Here is a 12,958-nt window from a genome sequence, read left to right on the forward strand (position 1 = left end):
CTTATTTATAACATATTTATATCATTAACATTAATCTTATCAGAATTTTATATTATTGACCTTTTGTTGACTGGCTACAGTAAAAGTATTCTTGACAGATTTTTCTGACATGAAATAAACAAACTGGAGTTTAGGTGTCGCTCACAATGTCTCAGATTACCCAAATTCACACTAATTATTATTTATTTACTTATTTTATAATTCGCTTTCGCTACCAAATTGAGCTTCGGACATCAAAGAGTTAAGTGCAGGACTGGGTTTGGCCCATCCTGCTGAGGTGGAGAAAGGAAAATGAAACCAAACAATTGTGTCAACTTTTTTCAAGCCTGCTGAGGATTTAGTTCTTTCAGCAAGTCATCCAGAAACAAGCAGTCGGTTTTCATGTATCAGAGAAACCAGCGAAGCAACAAAGCCCCAGTAAAGAAGTGAAGGCAAAAGGGGAAATGTCTGCTGTAAGGTAAGTTTGACTTTAGAGCAGAAAAGAGAGAGAAATAATATTTCAAGTGCTTTTAATCCTAGAGTGGCATTTTTTCTTGGGTTTCTATTTTTGTTCATTCTGAGTTTTGCTATTCCTGTTTTATTTCGAAAATTTGCTCCTCATTCGCTGTCATGTTTCCAGTGTCATATGCCTTGTGCTATGCTGTTTTTTCCTGTTCCCCTAGTTCTTCACTGCATGTTGAGTTTGGATCTTTGTTTTTGGGAATCCTGTTATCCTTTTGTAGTGTTATTTCTTCAGAAATATCTTTTGGTTATTTTACTGGCTCCTGTTTATTCCAAATTCCTGACACACAAAAAGACTAAAAACTACAAAGCAACATCAAACTAGTCAGAGAGACTAAAGCAGCAATAAGAGATAAAACAATTAACTGCAAAGACACAAACAATACAAAAGACAATACAAAATTGCCAACCATGAAGATAGTGGTAATGCAATTTGCCACTTGCCAATAAACCGAACAAAGAAAAAGAGAAACAAAACAACCACCGAGAGAACTGACTGACAACATAACAACCACTAAGAGACATAAAACGACTGCAAAACAACCACAGACACACAACAACCACAAAGAGATAAATTGTCACCACAAAAAGAAAGAAAACAGACAAAGACATAAAGAAACAGTAAATGACTACAAAGAAACAACTACAAACCAGCAAATATTATCTACAAAGAAACAAAATATCCACCTGAGACAAAAAGGCACTTCAAATTTATGATGGAGATACATTCAGTCTTTCAGTGACATTTTCTGCTCAGGGACTTAAATTGAATGTCCCAAAGTGATTGATGCTTTATTTCTTATTACAGAAAAGAGCTACAGCAGGTGTTGTGCCGCTATGTTACACACACCCTCATCTACATCGACACTGTAAGAGGATTCTGTGACAACTTCTCTAAATGGGGGCTACATAGGGAGATAGAATTAAACTCGTTGACAGATATCAAAGAGAGGGTTGACATCATCGACCTAAACATCGACCATGTTTCTAAGTCAGAGCAAAAATTTAAGGCCTTGGGTGAATATTTGAAGAGCCAGCTGACCCAAGTGACCGCGGACAGCAGGCGTGCAAAGCTGCAGGAGGAGCTGGAGGCCGTGCTCAAGGACACTTTGGTTGGCCTGGCGAAGCTCAAAGACTTCTTTGAAGCAGTGGAGAAGCTGGCGGTCACTTCACTCCATGTGTTTACGGAGAACCAGGCGCTATGTCTGCCCAAAGGGATCACCCTCGATTGTGTTCAGGTTGTCATCACTGTGGCACAGCTAATCTGCCCTCTCCTCCTCGAGTTCAAAAGAGATGCACAAGTCTTCTTCCTGCCCAGACTTCAGAATGTGGAAGTGCTCTCGTATGAGTTGGACAAGTACATACGGACCACGCAGAAAATCTGTGAGATGTTAAGAAAAAGGTGAACAGACGTGCAACAATACGACACATTTAGCAGTGGGTAACATTTAGTGCAGTAAGTAAGTGTAACTGTCTTTCACAACTCCCCAGTGACTTTCATTCGAAAATGATGACGGGAACTGTGGTGAACTTTGATGTGGATCTCTCTAGAGATGACATGCAGAGTATGCTTGATCATATTAATCAGCTGGATGAGATCAGGTAAGTGTTGTTTAAGCTGCTTTCAAACTACTTACTGGATTTGAGTGCAACCTTTGTTACAGCAGATCATACAACTCTTCTGATTCAGGAGCCTGCTTGGCCATATACGGAACTGCTTCAAATAAAAATAAAATGTTTCATTCAGTTTGTCTATCCATGTGATGTGGGGGTCCCACTATTTTGTTAAGCCTGTATGTGCTGGTCATGTTAATTATAATTTTACTCCTGAACAGAGAATCAAACACTGCTTAAAGTCCCACGATCAAGGCTTAAAAAAAGGGAGGGGACTTTTTTTATGGCTTAAGCCAGGGGTTCCAATAGTGGGGTGCCGACCCCCGGGGATCAAGAGATGCCATCCATAAAACAATTACAATTTTAAAATACTTGAAGATGGAATACTTGAAGATGGAATATTAACCCATTATTGTATATATATATACAGGACTACCTATATATATATACAATAATTATATATATATATATATATATATATATATGTATATACATACATTTTAGTTACAATTAGAATAAAACCAGTCAATAACAACATTTCCATCAGTTTCTTCCTTTTTCTTTGTTGACCCATGAGGTCATTACGACACGGATTAGCAGAATGAAAATGAGATATACAAGGCCAAAATAAAGTCCTTACTCAACAAACAGACAATCCCAACCGAAGCTTGAAGGGCATCATATGCCACACATAATCGGCAAAACATTAATTAAACCCTCTGCTGGATTGAGCTGGAATCAGTCCCGTTGTCTAAATGGACTATTGCCTGGTTTATCACCGACATGGCCCAGGACATAAAGGCCCAGCTGGTTGATCGAGTTAAAAAAGGGAAAAATGCTTTAAAGTTAGATTAATCCACAGATATATTAAACTCTGGCCAGCTGCTTGTTTTCATCAGATATAGTTTTGACGGAAAACGTAATGCTGTTCAGTTTTAATTCCCTCATTTGTCTTCATCAGGATGAACAAGCACTTCAGGATGATGTTCTTGTTTCGAAAGGAATCGTTTTGTGACTTCATCAGTGACTTCAGCAAGCGACAGCCCAGGATACTGGAGTTTCTCAACGACCTGGAGGAGGGGGCTATTCAGCCTAAGTACATTTCTTTAAGTGCTCTATTGGAGTTAAAGTTTTTATGCTTTTTTAAAACTATTTTCCATTTAAGGTAAAGTTCAGTGAATGAAGACACCTGCTGACATTGAGCTCCATGACCTAAACATGTTGACAGTTACTTTGAACAAAGGCTCTGACACATGTAACACAGAGATTATAACCATAATGATAAACAAAACAACGACAATGTAATCTGAGCTCTAAGCTGAAGAGTTTGGAGATTTGGGCATTTTTCCTTGGGTTTCTTTTTTTGTTCATTCTGAGTTTTGCTATTCCTATTTTATTTAAAAAGTTTGCTCCTCATTCATGTTTCAAGTGTCATATGCCTTGTGCTATGCTGTTTTTTCCTGTTCCCCTAGTGTTGCATTGCATGTTGAGTTTTGATCTTTGTTTTTGGGAATCCTGTTTTGCTTTTATAGGGTTATTTCTTCCGAAACATCTTTTGTTGTTTTACTGGCTCCTGTTTTCCCAAATTCCTGAAACACAAAAAGACTAAAAACTACAAAGCAACACCAAACTAGTCAGAGAGACTAAAGCACCAATAAGAGATAAAACAATTAACTGCAAAGACACAAACAATACAAAAGACAATACAAAATAGCAAACAGAGACAGAATGAACAGAAACAAAAAAACAACGAAAATAAACAACCATGAAGATAGTGGTAATGCAATTTGCCACTTGCCAATAAACTAGCTGACTAGGACTAACTGACAACATAACAACCACTAAGAGACATAAAACGACTGCAAAACAACCACAGACACACAACAACCACAAAGAGATAAATTGTCACCACAAAAAGAAAGAAAACAGACAAAAGACATAAAGAAACAGTAAATGACTACAAAGAAACAACTACAAACCAGCAAAAATTATCTAAAAGAAACAAAACATTCACATGAGACAAAAAGGCACTTCAAATGTATGATGGAGATACATTCAGTCTTTCAGTGACATTTTCTGCTCAGGGACTTAAATTGAATGTCCCAAAGTGATTGATGCTTTATTTCTTATTACAGACAAGAGCTACAGCAGGTGTTGTGCCGCTATGTCACACACACCCTCATCTACATCGACACTGTAAGAGGATTCTGTGACAACTTCTCTAAATGGGGGCTACATAGGGAGATAGAATTAAACTCGTTGACAGATATCAAAGAGAGGGTTGATAGCATCGACCTAAACATCGACCATGTTTCTAAGTCAGAGCAAAAAGGTAAGGCCTTGCCGGAATATTTGAAGAGCCAGCTGACCCAAGTGACCGCACACAGCAGGCGTGCAAAGCTGCAGGAGGAGCTGGATGCCGTGCTCAAGGACACTTTGGTTGGCTTGGCGAAGCTTGAAGACTTCCTAGAAGTAGTGGAGAAGCTGGCGGTCACTTCACTCCATGTCTTTACGGAGAACCAGCCACTATGTCTGCCCAAAGGAATCAACCTCGATTGTGTTCAGGTTGTCATCACTGCGGCACAGCTAATCTGCCCTCTCCTCCTCGAGTTCAAAAGAGACGCACAAGTCTTCTTCCTGCCCAGACTTCAGAATGTGGAAGTGCTCTCGTATGAGTTGGACAAGTACATACAGACCACGCAGAAAATCTACGAGATGTTAAGAAAAAGGTGAACAGACGTGCAACAATATGACATATTTAGCAGTGGGTAACATTTAGTGCAGTAAGTAAATGTAACTGTCTTTCACAACTCCCTCAGTGACTTTCATTTGAAAATGATGACGGGAACTGTGGTGAACTTTGATGTGGATCTGTCTGAAGATGACATGCGGAGGATGCTTGATCATATTAATCAGCTGGATGAGATCAGGTAAGTGTTGTTTAAAAAGCTTTTAAACTACTTACTGGACTTGAGTGCAACCTTTGTTACAGCAGATCATACAACTCTTCTGATTCAGGAGCCTGGTTGGCCATAGACGGAACTGCTTTTAATAAAAATAAAATGTTTCATTCAGTTTGTCTATCCATGTGATGTGGGGGTCCCACAAGGGTCCCTCTTTGGACCTATTTTGTTAAGCCTGTATGTGTTGGTCATGTTAATTATCATTTTACTCCTGATCAGAGAATCAAATGCTGCTTAAAGTCCCAAGATCAAGGCTTAAAAAAAGGGAGGGGGCATTTTTATGGCTTAAGCCAGGGGTTCCAAAAGTGGGGGTCCCGACTCCCCGGGGGTCGCAAGCCGTCCAAAAAACAAATCCAATTTTAAACTCATTTAAGATGGAATATTAACCCACCATTGTACATACATAAATTTGAGTTGAAATCAGGATAAAACCATTCAATAACAACATTTCCATCAGTTTTTTCCTTTTTCTTTGTTTGACCCATGAGGTCATTACGACACGGATTAGCAGAATGAGAATGAGATGTACAAGGCCAAAATAAAGTCCTTACTAAACAAACAGACAATCCCAACCGAAGCTTGAAGGGCATCATATGCCACACATAATCGGCGAAACATTAATTAAACCCTCTGCTGGATTGAGCTGGAATCAGTCCCGTTGTCTAAATGGACTATTGCCTGGTGCATCACCGACATGGCCCAGGACATAAAGGCCCAGCTGGTTGATCGAGTTAAAAAAGGGAAAAATGCTTTAAAGTTAGATTAATCCACAGATATATTAAACTCTGGCCAGCTGCTTGTTTTCATCAGATACATTTTTGACGGAAAACGTAATGCTGTTTTGTTCCGTGCTCCGGAGTGGATGTGCACAGGTGAGGATATTTTTACAAAACTAAAAGAAGGACTACCTTTTGAAAACTGTATTGGTGTTTGTAGGGACAGGGCTGCAGTGATGCTGGGGAAAAGGCAGGACTGAAAGCGAGGGTGTTAGAAGTGGCGCCGCATGTACATTTAAAGCACTATATTATTCATAGTATAGAGATCTCTTGCATCTCCTCCTGTATAAACTGCAGGACAAGGTGCACATATTTCTGATGGAGCATGGATCCCAGCTCGCTGACCACCTCACTGACCCTGACTTGTTAACAAGGCTGGCGGACTTGTGCGAAAATACTTTCTCAGCCCTGACATGTAGAATAAATACAGAGCGCAACTAAACATGGAGAATGATCTCCCAGTCACCGTTTCCAAAATAAAGCCGAGAATGGACTTGCTCTGCTCCATGCATATTGCCCACCTATCTCATTAGTGAGTATAAGAAATGAAAGTAATTTTTAGGCTAAAATAAATAACCCTAAGTTTTTGCACATGGAAGCAATAAGGTGTCTGCTGTTCGTTATGCATACAAACGCACAAAATCATCACCTGCACACTTTTTTATACTTCAAGTATTTGCTCTCTCGGCCCTGCTGTTTATACAGAGAGTTTCCCTGTAGTCTGTAGTTTGCATAGGCCTAATAGTGCGTGTGCGTGGCTGTGCGCAACATTATATGACACATCCAGGGTAGATGGGGGTCGGCAGTCTCTGGCACCGCTATTTTGGGGGTCGCGGGCTGAAAAGTTTGAGAATTGTTGAATTAGACAGCGTAGTTCCCTGTGGGTTGGACGAAAACTGGTAGAATTTATAGTCATTGGGAGGGAGTTCAAATTTTCAGAAGAAATTCCAGAGGAGAAAATAGACATCAGCAAAAACAATTATTACAAGGACAGGTGATTCAAAATGTGACCATGTTCAGTTTGTGGTGCATACGAAACTTTGAAATTGTATTTTATTTTACACTTAATTCCCTCATTTGTCTTCATCAGGATGAACAAGCACTTCAGGATGGTGTTTTTGTTTCAAAATAAATCGTTTTGTGACTTCATCAGTGACTTCAGCAAGCGACAGGACAGGATGCTGGAGTTTCTCAACGACCTGGAGGAGGGGGCTATTCAGCTCGACAGGATGAATAAGGGAGCAAAGATCTCCAGTGTGGTAGGCAGCTCGGTTGGGGCGACTGGAAGTGTGCTCTCCATTGTTGGCTTGGCATTAATTCCTGTGACGGCAGGTGTGTCTCTCGCTCTGACAATGACGGGGTTAGGTATGGGAATCACCAGCGGAGTCAACAGCCTTGTCACCACCGCCACAGAGATCGGAGTAAATAAAACTCAACAGAAAAAAGCCAGAGAGGTTTTCCAGAAGTTCATGGAGGATGTGCAGAGTCTCCAGGAATGTCTGGATAAGGTGACCAGTCAAACCGACACCAAGATAGAAGAGAGTATCATCACAGTGGCTGTAGGAGTTGGCAAGGGTATTGGTAAAGTTGGTGTTTTTGCAAAAGGTATTGATGCTGCCTTGGATGCTAAGTCGATTGCAGGTGTTGGTAAGGTGGTGGCTGAGGAAGGTAAAGCATTACGTAATGTGCCCAGGGTGGCCGCAGACATCCCAGATATTGGCCAGGCAGCCGCAAAAGGGCCTCTCGCTCTTACCAAGTCAGCCAGGGGAGGTCTCATAGCAGTCAATTCTCTCTTCCTTGGCATGGATATCTTCTTCATCGTTAAGGACAGCATCAGTCTGGCAAAAGGCAATGAGACCGCCTTCTCACAGTGGATCAGGGCCAGAGGTACTCTGTGGAGCTCAGAGATGGATTCATGGAAGGGGATCCACGACTCCTTGTGTGAGGGCAGGGAGACGTCAGAGGAAAAAAAAGCTCTTCTGAAGACACCATTTTATCCATAATTATCTTGGACGTTTAGTCAATGACAATTACTAAGATTTGAAGAGAAAAATAGAATTGGGAATTAAAAAGAAAAAGTCAAAAAGAAGAGTATTTAAGAAATATCTTGTTGAAATTGAAACACATTTGAAAGCACTGAGTGTGTGGAAGAAGGAATGTGGAAGCAGGGAAAGAAGAAAGAATGCAAAACAAATGTTGTTTGTTACACACGGGAATGAATGTGACCAAACCAGATAAACCTGCAGATAAACCTGCACAGAAAAAGGTTTATTTTAACCTACAGTGCCTCAGTGTGTCAGATTGGACCACGATCTTAGCTGTGCCCCTCTTCAGGGACTCATCATTATTTATCTCAAATAGCTGTTGTGAATATCTCCGCCTTAAAGGATCCTCAAGACAATGTGGGCTCAAGGCAAACATGATGTTGTCATAGTATAACGCTAAATCTGACTTTAGGCCCTGCCAACACTAATATCCATTAAAAACTGAAGCCATGAAAGGCATTACTCCAGTTTTTTAATCATTCCGAAAAGTACGAGTAATCAATCCATGGCATCACTCACCAGTACACACGCCTATTTTTCACGTGAAAAATCGAAATTGCAATTTGTTTCGACAAAAGTAACTTTTCTAGGTCATGTAATCACAGCGGAGGGCAAATCCCTCTCACCCAAACATATTGAGACTAGACCGACACAGAAGAACAAAGACTTGACTAAGACTATGCACCTCTGAGTTCCCTATGAGCAAAGAGAAACAGGCCGATAATGTAGATATCAGGACTTCACCCCTGTGGGTGAGGCCATCCATGTTTGTTTCTGCCTGAGACAAATCCCTACTGCTTTCCATGATTTCTGTAACAAGTGTGATTTCTAGTAATCAGACTGTGAATTCTTATTGTTCTAATAATTGTGCTACTGTGCTTTAACTCCATAGATAATTTAGACATTCTAAATTATTTACAGAAATGTTACCTTTTTTTTGACTAATTCTATATAATAAATTGTAATGAATTCAAATATTTAAGAGTTTAAATTTATTTTTGAGCATATCTTTTGTTTAATCAATTTAAGTGCTTCTATTTGATGTGATTATTAAACTGTTCTTATACCAAGGGTGTCAAGGTAAAAAGCTCAGGTAGTAATTGTCCCAATAATTTTGTAATTGTACAATATGAACGTTTGGATTTTAACAATTCAATTAGAGAAGCAGTTTACTGAGCTAGTTACATATATATCCTGTGTCAAATGATTGATATGAATTCAAGAGCAATTTTTCTTAATGGGACTAGAGAGTCCATCTTATCTGGTGTTTTAGTTGTGAGTTGTTTATTTTACCTATGTTTTTTTATTGTTTTATTAGTTGTTTATTTTATGTTAGACTTCAATAAAACATGAAATAAGAGATTTTTTACTCATCAGAAACTTTTATTTCCTATTAGACGTGACAAAATATCAAAATCATCACTAGCAACAGTAATTCAGATTTTTATTTTAAACTGTTAGTCAGACTAAATAATTTTCAAATAGGACATTTGACCTTTGTGATGCAATGTATCTCTTCAGATGACCTGAAATGCTTACTTTGGGAGGAACATATGATTTTAACAATGTTAATGATGTCCTAGATCAGGGGTGTCCAAACTTTTTGCAAATAGGGCCAGATTTGATAAAGTGAAGCTGCCCGGGGGCCAATAGTTCTTTCTGATGTTTTTTAATCGCAAAAGTTGCATGCAAATATACACTGCTAAAGAACAATAAATAAAATAAATAAAAATTCAATGTCACAATTATCTTTATTTTCAAATGGTAATTATATGCTATACACACTCACTGTGCTGTGCCTTGTGTACTGCAATGACGGGAAGGACACGACGTGACAGGTACAGCAGACAATGGCTGCAGCTTGCTTTATTGCCCAAAACATTTATATCTCGAGAGTCAAATAACATTGAACTGAAGCAGCATAAAGAAGAGGGATGCAGGGCGACTGGATAGGCTGGTGAGGAAGGCGGGAGCTGTCGTTGGCTCTGAACTGGACTGCCTCACAACAGTTGCTGAGAGCAGGTCCCTGAGTAGGTTGCGGTCCATCTTGGACAATGAGCACCACCCACTTCACAAAACTCTCATTGGTCAGAGGAGCGTTTTCAGTGGCAGACTCCTGTCATTGTCATGCACATCGGAAAGGCTGAGGAGGTCCTTTGTCCCCAGTGCCATAACGCCACACAGAGGGAGAGTGGGGGGGAGAGATCTTCCCGGCATGAAATTACAATATCCGTGGCACCTATTGCACTTCTGTCCGTCCTGGGAGAGGGATCCCACACATGTGGCTCTCTCTGAGGTTTCTACGTATTTTTACCTGTTAAAGGGCTTGTTGAGGGTTAAGGACAGAGGGTGTCACACCCTGTTATAGCCCATGAGAAGAATTGTAACTTGTGAATATGGGCTATTCAGGTAAAATTTGATTGATTGATTGATTGATTGATTGATTGATTGATATTCCTATATATATATATATATATTTCTGCTGTTTTTATAATATATATACAGTTTATATTTTGTTGTATTAACCAGTCCAGCACAAAATCACTTTAAATACTGGACACTGACACAATCACATCATTGCATTCCATACCTGTATCTGTATATATGCTCTCCGTATGTGATATATGTGATTTACAGAGGTGGGACCAAGTCATTTTTTTGCCAGTCCCAAGTAAGTCTCAAGTCTTTGCCCTCAAGTCCCGAGTCAAGTCCCAAGTCAAGACAGGCAAGTCCCGAGTCAAGTCCAAAGTCAAGACTGACAAGTCTCAAGTCAAGTCCAAGTCCTGCAGTTTGAGTTTCGAGTCTTTTCGAGTCCTTTTGATCACTGAGTAATATATTTACACAGATCATGTATGCTTTTAAAATCTGTATTTATTTATTAAAACAAGTGCAATTGAAATTACAGAAAAAAAATTGTGCCAACATTGCACTTCCCTATTGCACTATTAACCAGTCATTTTTAACATTTAACTCATATTTTGCAAGAATATTCTACATTTTAAACCACTCCTACAGAATGAACACATTTGAAAAAACAAGTGCAACTGTAATTATTTGTACAAAAGTACAACATTGTCCTGTCCTGTGTTTATCTCACGTCATATTGTCTGTGTGTGTGGGTGTACATGTGAGAAACATAACACATACTTGAACATAACAATGAACAGGGTTGTGCTTTTTATATGACAGGGCCCTATGCTGCATTACATTTGCAAAAGACCACATTGGCCAAAAGTCTGTCAGTCATTTGTGCACGATGTGGACGTAGTATGATTCCACCAAGTGCCGCTGCGAGCCATTTTGGTGCCCTAAGCACAACTCCTCTATGATTACGTTAAATAATCATCAATAAGTACAAACAAGAATAGTCAATCTTCTTTAACTTTTTTTGAGCAATTTAACATATCTCTTGTTCTGCCTTTTTTGTGATATACATGTCTAAAAGGTACCTAATATTTCTATACTGAAATAATATCGGCATTATAATTGTAAGCTAATTTATTTAATGACGTTATTGTTGAGGGTTGATTTGTATTTCCGGTTTTAAGTGGGTTGTTGGTAATGACTCTTATTTTGAAAGGGTTTCTAAAGGAAGTGGGTGCTGTGACGAGTGAAGTTGTAAAATGAACGGAGAATAAACGGGTGTGCTGTCCCAGTGCATGACCTGCTCTCGTGTCCTTTGTCGGCTGAAGCCGGACTTATGATACAACCAAACGCTCGGCTACATAATTATTATAACTATGATGATTTTTCAGTTGTTTTTTTTTTGGTCCCCCTCAGGACTTGGTGCCCAACGCACAGCGCGTAGTGGGCATTTTGGGAGCGGCGGCGCTGCACACACAGACGCACACAAACACGATGAAAGATACAGAGCGCTCCTTAATAACATACTTTTGAATCTTTGTGTTTTGGGGAAAAGAGCAAGTCTTATCAAGTCAAACGGCTCAAGTCCAAGTGAAGTCACGAGTCATTGATGTTGAAGTCCAAGTCGAGTTGCAAGTCTCTTTACAGTTTGTCAAGTCGAGTCTAAAGTCATCAAATTCATGACTCGAGTCTGACTCGAGTCCAAGTCATGTGACTCAAGTCCACACCTCTGGTGATTTATGTGATTTATGTGTATATGTCAGTGATGTGTTAAGTGTACTAGCTACTGGATGATCTGAATTTCCCTCGGGATTAAGTATCCATCTATCTATCTATCTATCTATCTATCTATCTATCTATCTATCATCTTATAGGATACATACATTTGCATAAGCTCGATAAAATTTTTTTCCTCATGGTCATTTTAAACAGGAGTTCACATTGGGCGAGTGGGCGGAGCTTGGGCACTTTCAAATGTGCCCCACAAAATCTGCCTAGCAACTCGACTCGAATAATGCGAAAAGCTACTCCAGCTCCCATCCTGTTGCCTGCTCGGCTTCAGCTGAGCTAATAGGCTAACGGGCTAATCCCTGTGAACACTCCCCAAGTGTGTGGAGAGGTTTCAGTCACATATCGGATGAATAATACGGTTAGATGTACGTCCTGTTCTCCTAGCAGAGAAGCTAAAGACGCCTGCGCTACCATTTCTGTGGTGAGCATAAATAAATAAATATGTTTATTTATACCTAACACATGCACAGACATGCACAACACACTGATTAAGATTAAGATTAAGATGCATTTATTAGTCCCAAACACATGCACAGACATGCAAAGGCACACTCATGCAGGTAGGGAAATTTAACTTCTGCTTTTGACCCATCTGGTGCAGGACACACAGAGCAGTGAGCGACCATGTACGGCACCCGGGGAGCAGATGTTGGGGGAGTAAGGTGCCTTGCTCAGGGGCACTAGACAGGGTAGGGAGACTCTTGGATTTTTGGACAGATCAATCCAGGTTCGTCTTTTGTTGTCTCTCCCGGGAGTCGAACCAGAAACGAACCTGAGACCTTTTCTGCCACTAGACCACCGCCTCTCCAACGTTCAAGTTTATATGAACGTTAGAGTTTATGGAGACAGGAGACTGTGTGTGTCCGTAGAATAATCTCCACCACTTAAGATATCTAATGTTATG

At 39.9% G+C, this 12,958-nt stretch overlaps 1 protein-coding gene across 1 annotated transcript in view; it reads left to right on the forward strand.

The window, feature by feature from the left end:
- LOC133971464 (uncharacterized) overlaps positions 1–12,598 on the forward strand; it is a gene marked incomplete at its 3' end in the record, with an annotated part of 66,899 nt that extends 54,301 nt beyond the window's left edge. The window contains exons 3-6 of the mRNA XM_062408822.1: positions 1,310–1,903; positions 4,926–5,045; positions 6,945–7,853; positions 12,589–12,598. Coding sequence (XP_062264806.1) covers positions 1,310–1,903; positions 4,926–5,045; positions 6,945–7,853; positions 12,589–12,598 — 1,633 coding nt within the window. The remainder of the gene's footprint in view (positions 1–1,309; positions 1,904–4,925; positions 5,046–6,944; positions 7,854–12,588) is intronic.
- Positions 12,599–12,958: the final 360 nt, after the last annotated feature.

This window comes from Platichthys flesus, chromosome 16 (genome assembly GCF_949316205.1).
Source record: "Platichthys flesus chromosome 16, fPlaFle2.1, whole genome shotgun sequence".
Classification (NCBI taxonomy): Eukaryota; Metazoa; Chordata; class Actinopteri; order Pleuronectiformes; family Pleuronectidae; genus Platichthys; species Platichthys flesus.